This window comes from Carex rostrata, chromosome 9, assembly GCF_964058835.1.
Source record: "Carex rostrata chromosome 9, lpCarRost1.2, whole genome shotgun sequence".
NCBI classification, from domain to species: Eukaryota; Viridiplantae; Streptophyta; class Magnoliopsida; order Poales; family Cyperaceae; genus Carex; species Carex rostrata.
This window is the reverse complement of record NC_135926.1, coordinates 7,662,061-7,681,213: the sequence shown is the minus strand read 5'-3', so window position 1 is coordinate 7,681,213 and position 19,153 is coordinate 7,662,061. Positions and strand designations below refer to the sequence as shown.

The 19,153-nt window shown below is 37.4% G+C and overlaps 2 protein-coding genes and 1 non-coding gene across 3 annotated transcripts; 2 read left to right on the top strand and 1 right to left on the bottom strand.

The window, feature by feature from the left end:
* The first annotated feature begins 951 nt into the window (after window positions 1–951).
* LOC144558951 (callose synthase 12-like) lies at window positions 952–8,167 on the top strand. The gene is made up of 3 exons (XM_078307827.1): window positions 952–3,252; window positions 4,071–7,540; window positions 7,948–8,167. Exons 1-2 carry the CDS (start codon window positions 1,384–1,386, stop codon window positions 7,527–7,529), a joined length of 5,328 nt encoding a protein of 1,775 aa, XP_078163953.1. The 5' UTR covers window positions 952–1,383; the 3' UTR covers window positions 7,530–7,540; window positions 7,948–8,167.
* Window positions 5,110–5,189, top strand: LOC144560041 (small nucleolar RNA J33). The gene has a single exon (XR_013513306.1). It is a non-coding gene; the product is annotated as a small nucleolar RNA J33 (small nucleolar RNA).
* A 4,592-nt stretch (window positions 8,168–12,759) lies between the features above and the next one.
* Window positions 12,760–16,914, bottom strand: LOC144559017 (protein DEHYDRATION-INDUCED 19-like). The gene is made up of 5 exons (XM_078307921.1): window positions 16,501–16,914; window positions 16,277–16,416; window positions 15,690–15,767; window positions 13,404–13,708; window positions 12,760–13,099 (listed from the first exon to the last, which is right to left on the bottom strand). Exons 1-5 carry the CDS (start codon window positions 16,586–16,588, stop codon window positions 12,991–12,993), a joined length of 720 nt encoding a protein of 239 aa, XP_078164047.1. The 5' UTR covers window positions 16,589–16,914; the 3' UTR covers window positions 12,760–12,990.
* Between the last annotated feature and the right edge of the window lie 2,239 nt (window positions 16,915–19,153).

Sequence of the window (19,153 nt, the reverse complement as noted above, 5' to 3'; positions counted from 1 at the left end):
GACATAAACCCGGATAACTCTTACTCTATGTTGCATGGATACGGATACGATACGGATACGGCGATACGGTAATTTTAAAAAATCTAAGATACGATACGTCTATTATATATATTATTTTTATTATTTAATTATTATATTTAGATTAATAATAATCATAACTTGAACATATTTGTACAAAAAACTAAGGATTAACCTCAAGTATATATTATATATGATAGATACTAACATTTATCACAAAAAGTCATGTAGTTCAGTGGCAAAGCCTTTTGTCATTCAACAAAGTAACGGGAGATCGAATCACGCTGAAGCAAATTTAATAAGAAAACCTTTGAGCCGAAGATAATTGAAGCATATACATAAAATTTCTGGGCCTAAATAGAAGGGAATGGGCCGCGCCCCTTATTTAATTAAAACATGCATGTCGGATAGGAGCAAAACTCACGTATCTCACGGTATGATGCACGTATCCTACAGTTTGACCACTGTCCATAGCTCTTACTTAAATGCACGTCTGCTTAATTATTAGTACAATGATATATTTAATTAAATTTGTGCCTATTGTAGCAATCTTTTGTTTGAAAAATGTTATTTTAACTGCATGTTGTATTTGACAGACTTCGTATTGTTCACATCAATTAGGAAACTGTAAAAAATATAAGAGAGATTCTTACAAAAATTAGTTTATGGGCATTGTAACGACATGCAAATCTCATATGTAAAAGTAGTTAACAAAATTTTCTCAATGCATTAAATCAGATAACATACATTAAGCATTTACCATTTATGTAAAATACAAAACTTCAAGGGTCATTCAAAAAACTTTAATGCAAGTTGATAATTTAATACCAGTATACCACTGAGCGGACTGATATTAGAATTTATCTTTCCTCCGATCTGCCTAATCAGGTTCCTTTTTGTTTCTTTAGTCTTTACTGATTTGGACGGTATATTTAATTTTCCCATCTGGTAACATTTTCCGAGCGGCTTACTCCACAAAAAATGTATCAAAATAACGAAATCAGGTAACACGTCTTTGAAAATGTCATAAAAAGAAGTGTAATGGAAATAAGGTAACATTGTTAAAATTAGGAAAATGTAACACGTCTTTGAAATTTCTTATTCATTGCATTAATAATCATAATAATGGATTTATATTAATTAATGCATTAATATATGCTTTTATTATATTCTTCCAAAATCTCGGTATTTTCTGCCCTTTTCGACTGCCGCTTCTTCCCCCCTGGACCCCTTCCAGCTCCTCCCCATTTCAAATCCAGCAAAGCCCTCTCTTTCTCTCTCTTTCTCTGATCCGGAACCCAAACTCCGGCTCACCACTCCCCGTCTGCTCTACTCTCTTCTCTAATCAGCCACTCAAATGCCCAGATGAGTCACCACTCGCGACCGCCGACGGCCCCGCCTCCTTCGGCGGGTCCCGCCCCGTACAATATCATTCCCATCAATGACATCCTGTCTGACCACCCCTCCCTCCGATTCGCCGAGGTACGGGCCGCCACCGCTGCCCTACTTACCGTCGGCGACCTCCCTGTGCCGTCCGACGTCGCCTGGGACCGCTATTCCGACCTCCTTGACTGGCTCAGCGCTTTCTTTGGATTCCAGCGTGACAACGTCAGAAACCAGAGGGAGCACATCCTCCTGCTTCTGGCAAATTACCAGATGCGCTTACCCCAGCCTGACCAGATAGATTCCCTCGAGTCAGCTGTGGCCCGCAAGCTTCGCAAGAAGCTTTTGAAGAATTACTGCTCCTGGTGTGCTTATTTAGGTGTTACTCCCAATCTCTGGCCCACTGATCGGGACCCGAGACGGGATCTCCTCTACTCGGCGCTGTACCTCCTCATCTGGGGTGAGGCCGCCAATCTGAGGTTCATGCCAGAGTGTCTATGTTACATTTTTCACCACATGGCCAGGGATCTCAACCGCCTAGTGGATGGCTACACTGACGAATACACTGGCCAGCCGGCAAGACCGGCTTTCTCAGGTGAGAATGCCTTCCTTCATAATGTGGTAATACCGATCTATGAGGTTGTAAAGGCCGAGGCTGAATCAAGCAATAAAGGCACTAAGCCACACTCCAAGTGGCGGAACTACGATGATATAAACGAGTATTTCTGGTCTAGTGATGTTTTTAAGCGGCTTGGGTGGCCACTAGATCTGTCCCGTGGGTTTTTTCACAAGGGTAAAGTTGGTAAAACTGGTTTTGTGGAGCAACGGTCATTTTTAAACATTTATCGGAGCTTTGATCGGTTATGGGTCATGCTGATTCTGTACCTTCAAGTGGCAATTATAGTTGCATGGCATGGGCAGACCCTTCCCTGGAAGAATCTACAGGTGCGGGACACACAGGTAACCTGTTTGACTGGATTCATCACTTGGGCCGGGCTGCGGTTTTTCCAGTCCCTCTTGGATGCTGGGACCCAGTACGGCCTCATTTCTCGAGAGCGGCCTTTTCTGGTGATTAGGATGGCTTTAAAGAGCATTGTGTCTGCTGGCTGGACCCTGGTTTTCTCGATTTTGTATGTGCAGATTTGGAACCAGAAGGACCGGGACAAGAGGTGGTCTAGTGCCGCGAACAAGCGGGTCACCACATTTCTCTATGCATCTGTTGTCTATCTGCTCCCTGAAGCACTTGCCATCGCCTTATTCATAATCCCCTGGGTTCGCAATTTCTTAGAGAAATCAAACTGGAAGATACTTTATGGTCTGACATGGTGGTTTCAGAGCCGTTCATTTGTGGGGCGTGGCTTGAGGGAAGGCACAATCGACAATGTGAAGTACTCTTTATTCTGGATTGGTCTCTTGGCTGTAAAATTTACTTTCAGCTACTTCCTCCAAATCCGGCCAATGGTTGCCCCGACCAAAGCCATGTACCATTTAAAAAATGTAGATTACACTTGGCACGAGTTTTTTGGGAGAAGCAACCGATTTGCGGTCGTGCTGTTGTGGCTACCAGTAATACTTATATATCTCATGGATATTCAGATCTGGTATGCAATTTTCTCGTCATTTACGGGTGGATTGGTGGGGTTATTTTCTCACCTGGGGGAGATAAGGGACACACGTCAGCTGAGGTTGCGATTCCAGTTTTTTGCAAGTGCGATGCAGTTTAACCTTATGCCAGAGGAGCAGCTTTTCCAGGAGCATGGCACGATGAGAGTCAAGTTCCATAACTTCTGGCAACGCCTTAAGCTACGCTATGGGCTTGGCCGGCCGTACCGCAAAATAGAGGCCAACCAGGTTAGTTAAACTATTCTGTGTATCTCTGTTTATCTGTGGTTATAATGAAGGTTTTAAGGTTATCCATAAAGGGCCTTTTTTCCCCTTATAGTTGAATATGTCATAGCAGGGAGTATCTAAATATTGTCTATGGCATGAGAGTATTAAAGTTAGATTTTATTCTCTATTAGATTATTAGAGAAATCACTTGTTATATTCACAATCAAGGTTTGGAAGTAATTATTTTTTTTAGATATATACAATTGAAAAAAAGGTTCTCTCTCTGTGACATGTAACAATTATTAAACCAAAAGTTTACTTAAGTGTCCTTTGGTAGAACCTAACGAAACAACAATCAGTTACCAAAATGAGTTTTCCATACACATATATGTACCTGTATCTGCAATTACTTGAATGATAAGCAATATACAATTTGTCTTCTGTGGCTCATGTTACAAAATGCACCGCATAGTATGCCTTTTTTTATGGTTTAAATCACATGCTGAACAAGCCTGATTTAGTTGGTGGATTTAACCTTAATAAAGACATTGTAGTATGTCTTCTGTTGGTATTTTTTTTAGGACATTATAAAGAGTTTACCCTCTATGTACCAGTTCAGATGTTGATATCGCATCACTCCTGCCTTATGATTTCCCCATAGATTGTATCTCCCTCTGATACTGTTTGAAGTTACAAGGGGAGGCCTGCTTGTTTGTCTTAATATGAAACTAGATAAAAACTTTACGCTCTATGTACCAGTTTGGTTGTTGATGTTTTATTAGTCATACCTGATTGTATAATCTACATTTGCTGAATCTGTTTGAACTAACTTTTGCTAGTTGGAGGCCCGACGGTTTGCCCTAATATGGAACAAGATAATCACGACATTCCGTGAAGAAGATATCTTAAGCGACCATGAAGTCTTGCTCCTCGAATTACCTCCTGATGTGTGGAATGTTGGGGTGGTGCGGTGGCCGTGCATCCTCCTGTGCAATGAGCTGTCACTAGCACTCTCTCGAGCCAAGGAGTTGAAGGGCCCTGACCGACGCCTTTGGAGAAAGATTTGCAAAAATGAGTACCGTCGTTGTGCTGTTATTGAGGCGTACTACAGTGCAAAGCACCTCTTGTTGACTATTGTGAAGGAACAGACTGAAGAGCATTCCATACTGTCTCAGCTATTTATTGATTTCGAGGATTCAATGAAGGCTGAAAAATTCACAGTGGAGTACAACATGCCAGAGCTGCCCAAAATCCACAACAGTCTGAAAGTTCTTCTGAAAGAACTTACAAGCACCAAAAAGGACCTTACAAAGGTTGTGACCCAAATGCAGAACTTGTACGATATCTTGATACGTGATTTCCCATCAGAGAAGAAGACCAGGGATCAACTAAAGCAGGCAGGGCTTGCACCGTCCAGACCGTCTGAGGGCCGGCTTTTCTTTGAACATGTGGTGGAGTTGCCTGGAGAAGAAAATGCCGTGTTCTACCGGCAAGTTAAGCGGCTGGAAACTATCCTAACCTCAAGGGACTCCATGAGTAATGTTCCAAAAAACATTGATGCCAGGCGGCGCATAACCTTCTTCTCCAACTCTCTTTTCATGAACATGCCACGGGCCCCGCAGGTTGAGAAGATGATGGCTTTCAGTGTGCTAACCCCTTATTATGAAGAGGAGGTGATGTACAAGAAGGATCAGCTCCATTCTGAGAATGAAGACGGGGTCTCTACACTATTCTATTTACAAAAGATTTATGCGGATGAATGGACGAATTTCCTTGAGCGCATGAAAAGGCAAGGGATAGCAAAGGATGAGATCTCGGGCAAGGGGCTGCCAGAGCTGCGACTCTGGGCCTCATACAGGGGACAGACACTATCCCGTACAGTGCGAGGCATGATGTACTACTACAAGGCTCTGGAGATGCTTACCTTTCTTGACTCTGCCAATGAGATGGATATAAGGGATGGGCGTGAACTCGGGTCAGTCAGTTCAAGGCGGCAGGATGGCAGTTCCCGTGGCCATGGCAGGAACAGCATAGGTCAGTCACCAGCTTCATCAGGGACTCTAAGCCGAGTGAACAGTGATGTGAGTGCGCTGTTCAAGGGGCATGAGTCTGGCACCGCACTCATGAAATTTACATATGTTGTTGCTTGTCAGCTTTACGGGTCCCAGAAGGCAAAGAAGGACGCACGCGCAGATGATATACTGTATTTGATGAAAAACAATGAGGCTTTGCGTGTGGCATATGTAGATGAGGTGAACAAAGGAGCTGGGAGTGAGACAGAATACTTTTCGGTGCTTGTCAAGTATGATCAGAAGCTGGAAAAGGAGGTTGAAATTTACCGGATCAAGCTCCCAGGTAAGCTGGTGCTTGGAGAAGGCAAGCCAGAGAATCAAAATCATGCCATGATATTCACCAGGGGTGATGCTGTTCAGACTATAGATATGAACCAGGATAGCTACTTCGAAGAGGCTCTTAAGCTTCGGAATCTTCTAGAAGAGTACAACCGCCGCTATGGGACGCGAAAGCCGACTTTATTGGGGGTTCGTGAGCACGTTTTTACAGGTTCAGTTTCGTCCCTTGCCTGGTTCATGTCAGCACAGGAAATGAGCTTTGTAACCCTGGGCCAGCGGGTTTTGGCCAATCCGTTGAAGATCAGAATGCACTATGGTCACCCTGATGTGTTTGATCGGTTGTGGTTTATAACCCGTGGTGGAATCAGCAAAGCTTCAAAGACTATCAACATCAGTGAGGATATCTTTGCAGGGTTCAACTGTACCCTGCGTGGGGGTAATGTGACACACCATGAGTATATTCAGGTTGGTAAAGGGCGTGATGTAGGTCTGAACCAGGTATCCATGTTTGAGGCCAAAGTTTCGAGTGGTAATGGTGAGCAAACACTAAGCCGGGATGTGTACCGGTTGGGTCACAGGCTGGACTTCTTTCGCATGCTCTCCTTCTTCTACACAACTGTTGGATTCTATTTCAACACCATGATAGTTGTATGGTGTGTGTACGCCTTTGTCTGGGGGCGGTTATATCTAGCTCTAAGCGGACTAGAGAGCTCCATCAGGAAAGATGCTGATAGCTCTACCAATTCAGCCCTTGTGACAGTTTTAAACCAGCAGTTTATTATTCAGCTAGGGATTTTCACCGCCTTGCCCATGATTATTGAAAACTCGCTTGAGTTTGGGTTTCTGAATGCAATCTGGGACTTCATTAAAATGCAACTCCAACTTGCCTCGATGTTCTACTCCTTTTCCATGGGCACCAAGGCACACTACTATGGCCGAACTATACTTCATGGGGGCGCTAAATACCGTGCCACTGGCCGCGGCTTTGTGGTGCAACACAAGAGCTTTGCTGATAATTACCGGCTATATGCACGCAGCCACTTCATCAAGGGTATAGAAATTGGGTTGATCCTGATCATTTATGCATCCTACAGTGGAATCGCGAAAAATTCATTTGTTTACATTGCACTGACAATATCCAGTTGGTTTCTAGTTGTGTCTTGGATTCTTTCGCCGTTCATTTTCAACCCATCTGGGTTTGACTGGCTGAAGACTTACAATGATTTTGAAGAATTTATGAATTGGATCTGGTTCCAGGGCGGAATATCTGTGAAGGCAGAGCAGAGCTGGGAAGTGTGGTGGGAAGAAGAGACTGACCACTTGCGTAATACTGGGCTATGGGGGAAGGTGATCGAAATAATTCTTGATTTGCGGTACTTTTTCTTCCAGTTTGGGATCGTGTACCAACTTCACATTGCGAGCAACAATAGGAGTATCTTGGTGTACTTGTTGTCGTGGATATGCATTGTGGCAGCTGTGGTGTTGTTTGTGATAGTGTCTCATGCCAGAAACAAGTATGCAGCTAAGAAGCACATTTACTACCGTATGGTACAAGCCATCACTGTAATCTTGGTCATAGCAGCTGTTGTGGCCCTCCTGGAGTTCACCAATTTCAAGTTTGTGGATCTATTTACAAGCATGGTGGCGTTCTTCCCGACCGGCTGGGGTATCATATCCATACTTCTGGTGTTTAAGCGAATCCTGGTTCATACATCCATGTGGGATACTTTGCGTTCTTTTGCACGGTTTTATGATATCCTGCTTGGTTTGGTAGTTTTTGCTCCACTGGCTGTGTTGACATGGTTGCCTGGAATACCCGAGATGCAGACCAGGATTCTCTTCAACGAAGCCTTCAGTCGGGGTCTCCAAATTTCCCGTATTCTTACTGGCAAGAAGACAGAAAATGTCACGAAGACAGATGGCGGCAAGAAGACACATAACCAGTAACTCAACTTGAGGTAAGAACTACAGTCACTTTTCTGATTCTTTGTCCTCTTTTGCTAGTAGGCTATGTATTATGATCCATAACATCTTTGCCTGAAACTATGGGAGGGCAATATTGTCTATTTTGGTTTAAAATCTCAATGTTATACTTCTGGAACAAACCATTGTTTTTGGGTTTTTTCATGTTTTGTTTGGCCATATTGTAACAGGAACCATATGATTTTCAAGTTGCTCCACATTTGATGGAACACATTCAAATGATGAGGAACACACATAAAATCACCTTTTGATTTTGACAAAATTTGTCGTTAGTTGTCATGGTTGTAGATATTTCCCTTAATTCATTAGATATAAATTTATGAGTGAAATGAAACAAATACTAGTTTCAGGTATTAACTATATTACAAATACTTATTTCTAGGTTTTGCAGAAAAAGATTTTGCGAGAGGATCAGATCAGGTTTGTTTGTACAGTGTTTTTTTTTATATATTATTTGTAATGCACTGCAGTTTATAAATTAGCTTTATTTTTTGACAATTGTTTTGATAGAGATGTAAAATTAGTTCTTGTAATGAGCCCTGTGCATCTTTCATTGTTTCAGTTTTTCTGATTTATTTTAAAAGATAGTGAATAGATTTGCATTTTTCTTTTGCCTCAATATTATAATTATAATTAATGTAAATTTCCGTTATTATTTTTATTGTTTTCTCAATTTTTCTTGAAAAGATCTATGTGCTAATATTTTTTGGTTATGATTTGTAGAATATCTGAAGGAAATTTTTTAAATAACTTGAGTGTTAAAGAATTTGAATCTGAAAGTGTAATTGAAACAAAAATTCCAAATCTGAAACTTAAGAAAAAAAATGAAATTCCAAAGTTGGAAAAATTAAACTAAGCTAAATTTGTAAAAATCAAATTTCATGGGGGATAATTTATAAACTATAAAATCAATTAAACTGTAATTCCAGAACTTTGGAATTTCATTTTTTTTCTAGCTGTTGCTAAAGAATAATTTTCCAGTTTTTGTGCTTTGGTTTTTTAGCTGCCATGCTTACTCTTCTCTTAGTCAGCTAGCTTACTGTAATCATTACCAGTATCTGTACTTTCCTTTGTTTAATACAAGTGCCTACAGGTTTCAAACGAACAAAAAAGAAATTCCAAAACTTATAGCAACTGAAATGAAATTCCAAAAAATGCTATCCCATCCCCATTTGTTGGTTAGGAGAGGAGGTTCTACTCTTACTGTAATGGTATTGTCAGTCTGATTCAACCTCATGAAGTTTCAGGATTGCTTGAACAAACAATCGTTGAAGCTTCTGTAGAATTTGTTTTGAATGTGGCGTGTAAATTAGGTGGCCTGTTGGAATAGTGCTTTTTGCTGTTGTTTGTTGTGTGTTTCGGATTGGGTCAGGGTAGAAAAATAATAGTCATTGATGTGAGTGGACTGAAAAAAGGATTCACTTTTCTCTTGCTCATTTTTTGTGCCACAAAAATTGAGAAAGGCGAACACGGAAGTCCGGTTTAAGACTTTTAAGTCAATGAAGTCGTCGGAGCTGTGATTGAGATCTTCCTTTGGCATCCTTTTGTTTCTCTTCTTTGATACAGGATGTTTCAGTTGTGAATGAGACGGGTGGTGTTATGCACCGCACTATCTGGAAAAACAGGAAAGATTCATTTAATTAATGATATCAGAATGCAAAGATTTGAGTGTTCATAAATAAATAAATAAAAGAAAATTTTAAAAACAGGAGGGGAAGTCTGCTGGTATCTAATCAGGTAGGATCCTCGTAATCCATCTGAACTTGTGAATTATGTTCAAGCAGTGAAACCTAAGTTGTCCGAAACATTATGTTCAAATAAAACATGTCTGGAGAACTAGTCTTTGATTTAGTGGCAAAGACATATGGTCTCTATGTGAGAGATTATGAGTTCGAAATCCGGATGAGAGAAATCATTTGTTTTAATAACAAAGATATTAAATAGTTGGGTGACTTGACCTCTAACCTTTACTTAAAAAAAAAAAAAAAAAAATGCTTTCAGTTAGAGGTGCAGTTTAGATATGAATCCACATCCTCCCCAGTACCGTAAAAGTGAATCTTTTAGAATTAGTGAATTCGGACCGTTCTTTTAGCTTTGCACAAATCTCAAAGCCCAAATAATATTGTCCGTGGGCTAGCCCGAATTTTAAAGTGGCTGGGAGTAAATCTCAAACCGAAAAAAGTGAAGGTCTCTTTTACACATATTGGAGAGGATACTTGCCCGTTTAGATATGGTCAGTAACTAGTTTGAGGCGTGTGTTGATGAGGCAAATTTGCTTTAGATATGTAGGGTTTTTTTTAGACAAGGGAAACACTATCTTTAGTTTTTTTTTCTAGCATTGGAGCTGTCGCTTGATAGAGTTGTATTTAGCCATTTCAGGAATGATATGGGCTTTATGCCTCTTTTTTAATAAAAAAATGTTCAATTAAAACAACTGTCTTAAAATAATAGCACGTTAAAATTGTACTTTTGAAAACAAATGCAAAAGAATAAATGCTTCCAGAGAAAAGCAAAAATGAAAAATAAATATTTTGAAGTGTGGGAATTCAAAACTTCATTAAACAAAATACAAAAAAAATCAAATTTTGTGAATTCAAATTCCAATATTCAAAAGTTCATTATTGTATGAAAATTTATCTATAAAAAAATTGAACTGAAATAAACAAATATTTCATTGAACAATTCTCGAGATTGCAATTTATATTTTGATCAACATTATGATAAGTAAAATTCTAAAAATGGTAAACTTAATATTGAAATTTCAAAACTTGTAATTTAAGAAATGTGAATTTTATTATATTTGTGTTTCATGATAAAGTTTCAAGAATCAGAATTTTCTGTGGATTTGTAAAAAAGAGTGCTACCTCAAAATTTGGATAAAATGAAATGCGAGTCTGAGAATTTCTAAAATATTTGTTTGAAAACCTGATAGAGGCTATCAGGGAGATAATATCCTCCTGTTAGGGTATCAGTCTATCAGATGTTAAATTTGTATGGATGAATAGAGAAGTTCCCTATTTGTGTTAGAAGTGTCTTACGGGGCAATTATTTAGGCCGAATTATATATGAATTTCTAAAATTAGATAAGGGTTAAACCATTCTCTCTTTATATTTAGTTAATTCTGAAAAGTTGCGGCTGAATGAAAGGTTATGACTAAAAGGTTGCGAACTATATACTTATATGCACAGTGCAGTTTGGGTTTAATATAAATGATATGAATACATGTAAAAACCCTAATTTCCATAAACCATGAGAAGAAGATAAAAGGGTAGATAAAATGGAGCCATAAGTTGGTGCTAGTATATCAATTCACGGTGGTTTTCAACTTGTTCGTGTGGATGCAGATAGAGACACAATTGCTATTGACGTGTATATCGGACACACAAGGTGAAGGAAGATTACGGAAGAGTTTCTTCTAGAGCTGAGAAGTGCTTCCGCTGCCCTGCTTCATCAAACTAGTAGTAATATTTATTTTGAATTTAATTTTATAGGTGGATCTTGATTCGGTTAGAAATTTATTAATTGAAACCCTTGATCCTACTCAAATTCCCAACAGTTTGAACGGGCAAATTCATACATTTTACCACTCGTAAGAATTTATCTAACATCTGATCCTCAATTGTGGGTGAAACATTTCAAATTTAGTTCCAACAGTGATCTGAATGATCCATGTATATTGCTCACATTAGTTATGAGTCAGTCATGGTGGATCAGTACGTGTTTTTTTTTTTTTTGAAGTTAAGTGTTTTTAAATGTAAAAAATTAAGTGGTTTTAAAGGCCTTCTAACGATTTCATTGATAAAAATATTTACAACGAGTCAAATAATCTTCATTTTTAGATCTAAACTCATTTATTACTCTATTACCTCATTCTCCATTTCTCTTCACGATCGGATCTGCTTTTGTCTGAAAACTGCCTTGCTTCGACGGTCAAATCTATTCACCGTCATGTTTCGGTTGAGATAGGAGTAGACTACGCTCTGAACTCCGGGAATACCGCTCTCGATTTTGGTCAACTCAGCTCCCTCTCCTCTCTCCCATTCTCCTCTTTGTTTAAAAAAGTAGAAACGAGAGAAAGGAGAGGATACTGCTGTGTTGGAAATGGAGGAGTTGGCGGGACGGAATGGAGGAAGGGGCGGCTAGGATTCATTAATCATCGCTTTTTCGCTTTTTTCGCTTTTTTCGCTTTGGACGAAAAGAGTGAAGGAAGCGCTTTGGAATGCGTCGAAAAATACTAATTAGTACGTGTTAAATGTCAAAATTGTATTACTTGCGTCCTAGGACCAGTGGTTTGACAACTAATTCTGAGAACAACATTCTAACTTAAACTAGGAATTTTTTGTTTTAAACATAAAATAGTAGGATAACCCACTAGTTTCATTCATATTGAAACTAGAGCAGAAGGAAAACTGGTACCAACTCGTAATGTAATCGCAGTATCATGTCTTAAAATAAATCACAAAATGACATTACCAAATCACATAACCTTACGAATTCGTATCTCCTAAGGTACCTGAGCATTCCACCTCGGACCAGATTAGTCAAAATTCTGATCGGATGATTCCAATCTAAATAAAAATATTCTGTTATCTTGGAGGATATAGATTCCATAACCTACCGGCTAAGTTCCACACAACAACAAACAAAGACTTCACAAAGCTACCAGAACAACAATCAACAGCAAGTCAGAATTTAGAGCTACAGACTACTGTCTTTCAATTATTTGCAGCAATCTAGTGTACCGGCCCCCTTTACAGGGGAAGTGCATGTATTTATATACCGAGTATGATATATAATGCTCATTTTACCCCATGGAGCATAAGTATTTGCATATTTCAATGGAGATGCTTCCTGATCTGAATAAAAGTTCACAACTAAACCCACACAAGATTTTTCTGAAAAGCATTTATGAATGCCTCTATTATTCCGTTCAATCTCACGCATTTATAGTAATTCCTCACTACATTTATATTAAAATTTCTTGTATGTTTTGATAATAATCGTGGCTTTCTATGAATGTACTTCTATCATTTCATTTACTTTTTATTCAAATCATTGTATTATCAAGCTGTCAACAGGTATCCTATCTGATATATCTGCCACCTGCCCTGGCACCTTTGTCTAAACTAAATGTTCCTTTGATTGATCACAATTCACCTTTTTTAGATTTTAGTTACAACTTATTAAGCAAAGTGAGCATCTCTAAAGGACTTAAATAACCAGGGTGCGTATAAAGCATCTGTTACAGTTCCCAAAGGCCCAAAATATTATATCCCATAAAAGTTACAACAACATGCATATTGCCAAATCAACTCGAACTATTTTAATTGGACAAGAAGAATTCGACACATGAAGAATAATCCCCCCTCCTAAATTTTGCCTGTTTCAAGCGTATATGGCTCTGGAAAGACCAAAAACCACAAGCTAGTCATACAAAAGTGTCGAGAGAAGTAGATCCTGCACAAATGTGGCCCTGACACTGGCCTGCTTCCTTCTATGTTCTCTCTCCTCGTATGACAGTGATGAATCAAAGCTGGAAAGTATAGAACAATTACATAATTAATATTCACAAAAATGTGTAAAACTCAAATAAATAATAACTCAAGAAACTGTGTACTACAGGCTCCATCTATTTGGCAAATAATAACAAGAAATTCCCAAATTTATTACCATAAAATCTCAGTCAACCAGGGACCATCGACAAGTTAGGCATAAACATACCAAATATCGAATTTTGCAGTAGTGCCAAGACCACTGATCTCATCTCTGCTCCAAGGCTAACTGACAAGATACCATAAAGGACAGAAATTAAAAAAAAAAAAAACAAATAGTAGTACCTTGACTTCAAAGTATGAGTTGGCACATCTTTAGTTGCAAAAGATTCATCGATGCCAAGGGTAGAAGAAGATTTTGAACCATCATCAGTATCCCCTGGTGGGGGGAAATTCAGAACCAACGAAGAGAGAAGAGGATCTGATGCAATGTTCACAGGTGCGTTGTTCTGGCTGCTATTCTGATTGTTTGATCGGCTGAAACCACCAGTACCTAATAGTACCTGTAGATGTGCCTCTCGCAAATCTCGACCCAGTAAGGATATCGCCTGGCTGCTTGGGATAACAAAACGCCGTAGCCTCCGTCGGTTCTGTTAATATATAAAAAATATGACGAGTTTTAGGATATTCCCTCCTAATTGATACTGTACATGCTGACTTACTAGAGTGAACTATTATTACTATCCTTTGTATTTTGAGAAAACCAAAATGTATACAACTCAATTAGCACCCTAAACTTTTGTTATTGATTTCATTGAGTTCTTCTGTCAATCAGCATCTAGTGATACTCATCTGACACTTCTGGGAAATTTAATAAAATGAACTTCTTGGGGGGTTACTAAGATTTAGTTGCAGTTACAAGCTAGTCGTAGTTGAACTTTGATTCATCCCCTTTTTACCACTCAATTTTTGAAAAATGTCACTTCATCATCTCTCCATTTGAAAGAAAAAAACCTCATGGAATCCCGACATCACTATCTACGTTGCAAAAATGTACATCCACATTTGCAAACAAGCTTTGTGTTAGCAAAAAGATAATCCACGTTAACAAGCTCCACATTATGAATCAACTGACTCTTTTGAAGGGAAAGGCAAAAAAGTGATCCAATTGGAACAAATGGGAAGTTTAGTGACTAATTTAGAAAGACAAAAATCAGTGTTGTGGTGACCAACTTTTTGACATGAGATGTGACATCTCTCAATAAATGTCACAGAATATTTGAGTGTCAACTGATGCAAAAGGTAATATTGAACAACAATGGCTATGGAGCTAATTAAAACCCAATTCTAAGAAGAAGAAAAACAAGAAGGTTCTTGTCCTGGTAAAACTGCGTGTAGTTCAGGGGACCAAAACCAGACCTTCCTCTTTTCTTTTATTGTTGATGCTGCCTTCTTAGCTTCTTTTTTTATTGGTTGAGTTCTTATGACATAAAGAGAAAATTATAATCCTTGATTAAGGTGGGAACAAAAACCATCCAGACCATACTGTGACTGGTATTAAATTCCTGTAGGAACCAAGTTTCTTGTCCAGAACCACTTCTTGCTATTTTTGTTACAGAGCTTGGTTGATTTTCTTTTTTTACAACTGATTTCTGTTACCAGAGTAGTCTTCTTTGTCTGCTTGGAATTTGTATTTCGCTAGCTACTAAACTATGGTCAAGGAAACTTAGTGTCAGTACTCTCACAAGACTTGACTACTTTGTTGGCCAAAGTTAAACCTTAACCTTCATTTGAATTGGTTCGTGCAATGAGTCAAATATGAAACTCTCCTCTCACCTGTGGTACTTGCCAATTTAAGCATCACTAAGAAAGCACCCTCACTGCTTTTAACTGAAATAATTACAATTTGAACTGGCACAATCTAGTACATTTCAGAGTGTTAGTCAGGTAACTCTTCAAAATGAACACAAATCCGACTTGGGTGAGAAGCACATCGGGATTGATATGCTAAAAACCTGTATAATTTCATGGCAGGGAATGTTCAAAATAAAAAGAAGCACCCCTAGAAGACCAAATGTCCTTCAAAAATAAAATTTTCACTTGCTTTCATTCAAACTCACGTAACTTCTCGAACAAAATTCTGTTGAAGGAAGTTGGTAAAATGATAGAATGTGAAGGGTAAGCATCTCGCTATATAATCAACGCTATTTTGGTACAAGCGAATGGTATTGTGTAGCTTAATTAATATATTAAAGAAGGACTAAGAGATTCAAAGTACGAGAACACTTTAGTCAATCTGTGACTGGAGGAGTTGGAACAAAAGGAACATGCAAACTTTCACAGACAATAGGAGGTTCAAATAGGATTTGAATCAAAAGAAATAACAGAAGTGTAGGAAAGAATTGTGTCCTTGCCAAAATTTATTTTGATTCTTATTTTATTTATATATTATTATTTGTTGCAAATATGATAAAAAATGTAAATAAGTGAACTTAAGAGAGGCAATTTGCCTATCTTTTCTCAGAGAAAGAAAATATATTTGTGTTTGTGTGTGTGTCTGTGTCCCTGCATCTGTGTGTGTCTGTGTGCGCGGCAACCTAGCAAACTCGTGAAAAAATATTATTGATGTACCTTGAACAAGTGGCCATGTTGCATAGTGAGATGGTTCAACATATCTCTATTTATCTTGTCAGAGCATACTGGACAGGCCTGAAGCATAATAATAAACACATTTCAGTTAACGGGCAGCCAACTTTACAAGAGCCAAGTCTACATGTATTCCAATAAGATCTTTAGCAAACACCAAAGAATAAAAGCGATAATTAATAAAAAAAGGGCCAGCAGCAAAAAATATAAACAAAATCTTTCTCATGAACTATATCATGCTTTAATGGACATAAACTGCAGACCTTTAATCCAACAGGTATTGCAATAGTACCCAAAAGTCCGAAACAGTAATTTCCAAGTAATTATTGAATATGTTATGGATACTCTATTATAACCTTGCAGGAGTTTCTCTTCTAGACATTCTATCACCATTGGATACCCAATGCTGGATCCTCAAAACCAAAGCAAGACAGTGTGTGCAACATTTCATTTCAAAACAAAGATTGGTCTCAAATTGGGGGGGTATTTATGGCTTACTTGCTGATAACTTTCCAGATTTTCTATATTTTCATTGAGTCAAAAAATATGCACGGAGAAGGAGTGCATCTCACCGCAGCTCTCGATTCAAAGGGGTGCTCCTCCTCGAGATGGGCACAAAGCGATGTGACGTCATGGTCTTCATAGCAGTACGGGCATGGTAATTCAGGTCGGATCTCGTCCTCCATCTCGAACTCATCAATTCCAACCCGATCTATCACCAATTTCAAAAATCAATCCCAAGATACAAAATTCATAATACAAAACACAAAATTAATACAAAATAGAAATAAATTACCAGAAGATTGAAAAGAGTTATTATGAAGCTGGGCGGCGTAGTGTCTCTTCGCAGCCGCAAGGCGGGAGATCCACAGATCCGAATCCATTTAAGTGAAAAAGTTATAGATTCACTGCGATTAATTGACTCAACCGGGCCTTTTTTCTTCAATTGCTCTCTGAGATTTTCTCTATCCCTTCTCTTTCTCGTTCTTGCGAGGTCGTCTCCTCAAATTTTCAACGTTCTATTTTTATTTGATTTATCGGGATTTTGCTCGATCAGAGAGACGAGATAAGCTCAGAGGAGGGGGGATGTGTGAGAGAGAGAGAGGTCGAAGGAGCAAATGATATGATTTTTATCGAGTTGTGTCAACGTCTGGACCGGGTCCGTGTGGCTGACGTGGCACGAAAGCGGGTACAAGACTTGGCGGCGACCCAGCTCTTAATAATTGCGCGGTTTGGTTTATATACAGACCGGTTGTATGAACTGTGTACATCTCGGTTCGCAAACGGCTATTATTTTGTGGGACCAAATCAGAAACAACGGGGCATGTTTCATAGGGCGTATGGGAAATCAGAAATGGCATAGGTCCGATGTACCTGATTTTAGTGAATCGCGTATGGGAAATGGCATAGGACAGATGTACCTGATTTTCTGAGTGATGGAACTTTACATCAAACCTAACTGATGTATAGGACCAATGTACCTAATTCCGATTCGACATTCGTGACCTAATCCGTGTCAAATCTGACATGTTTAAAATGTCTGCAACAAAATTTATCTCTTTGAATTAGAACATAAAATTCATGTGCTAGCACTGACAATATTTTCAGTATACGTTGGTCTGGGGAATTGTTTAATTTTAAACTTTAAATGTAGCTATAAATGATAATTTTAAATTTTCATAATATTTGGAGTATATCCATCGATTTTGGAGTTATAGAACTTAAAACAGGGCTTCAAAATAATAAAACTAAGAATAGATACATGTTGTAAATTCATTCCATCAGATATCCTTTTTTTGCATAATATTTGACATTTTTTTCAATTAGCACATAAATATAACTCTTTCATACATGAAAATAATTGGAAGACAAGGTTTGGCCCCACACTTCCATCCCCCAATTCCCTCCAAACTAAAAAAATCATTTCATTTGCTTTCATTTTTTTTTCCTCAGATTAATTACATCTAATTTTTTAATAGACGATTTGTGAGAAATTTTACGAATTTAAACTCAATTTTCTTTTTCAAATGAGATCCATAATGAAATACTTATGAGTTATACCTGTGTCATTATTTTCTCTTATTCTTAATATGCTATGTATAAGAAATTTATATGTTAGGTTTAAAGACTTCATGTTCTAGATTTAAAGATCTCATATATTATGTTAAATTACACTTTGAAAATTTTCAAAACTTGCACTCACTCTTTTATATTTCCTCCGATCAATCTCGTTTATTTGTTTAATAATTTGTGAGAAATTTTACGAATCTAAAAATACGAACGTCTTCTACTCTATTTTCTTTTACAAATTAGATCCATGATAATATATATTTGAGTTATATTTGTATTGATGTTTTTTTTTTCCTTAATATGTTATGTACAAAAACTTGATATGCTAGATTTAAAGACTTCATATATTAGGTACAACAACTTGATATGCTATGTATAAAGACTGCACTTTGAACGTCTTTTTTTTTTCCTCTGATCAATCTTGTTTATTTTTTTTGTTGATCTGCGATAAATTTTGTGAATTTAAAACTACGAACGTCTTTCATTCGATTTTCTCTTTTAAATTAAATTCATGATGAACATTTTTGAGTTATATTCGTGTCACTGTTTTTTCTTCTTCTTGATATGTTATGCATAAAAATTTGATATGCTAGGTTTAAAGACTGTACTTTAAACTTTTTAAAAACTTTTGCCCACTCTTTTTTTTTTCTTCCATTAATCTCATTTATTTTTCCAATGATATGTGAGAAAATTTGTAAATCTAAAACTACAAACATTTTTATCTTTTTTTCTTCTTGGTATGCTAGATTTAAAAACTTAATATGTTGGATTTAAAAATTTGCACGCTAGACTTTAAATGCACTAGTAATCTTCTAGAAGATAGTCTTGATAAAAAGTAGTTAAGAATTGAGAACTATAACCGGAGATTAAATTTGGAAGACAATTATCAGGTTCAATAATTAGGGCATATATGTTAGTTTTGGTTTGTATTTGAATATAAATTGGCCGTTATCAATTAACAACACAAATATATGCACGTAAAGTACGTGAATGCATCTAATAAAAAATAATAATAATGCGTAATATATGACGGATCTTAATTATTTCAGTCAAATAAATATACGAATTTATGAATTTATCGTAATATCAGATTATGTCTGTTGGTTTTGATAATTATAGGATTAAATAACATTTCAATTGATTAATTTATTAATAATATAAATAGACTCATGTAAATGTATTTCCCCACTGTGAGAAAGGTTAAAATATCTCGTGTTTTTTATATCTCAATCATGTCTCACATCTTTATTTTTATTTTTAATATAATTTTTATAGTAAAATATGCTTACAAACTAAATTTTATAGTCTTCTAAATTTTTTTTTACTAATATTTAGATATGTACAAAATCTTCTGAAACAATAATTTTGTACCTATCTGA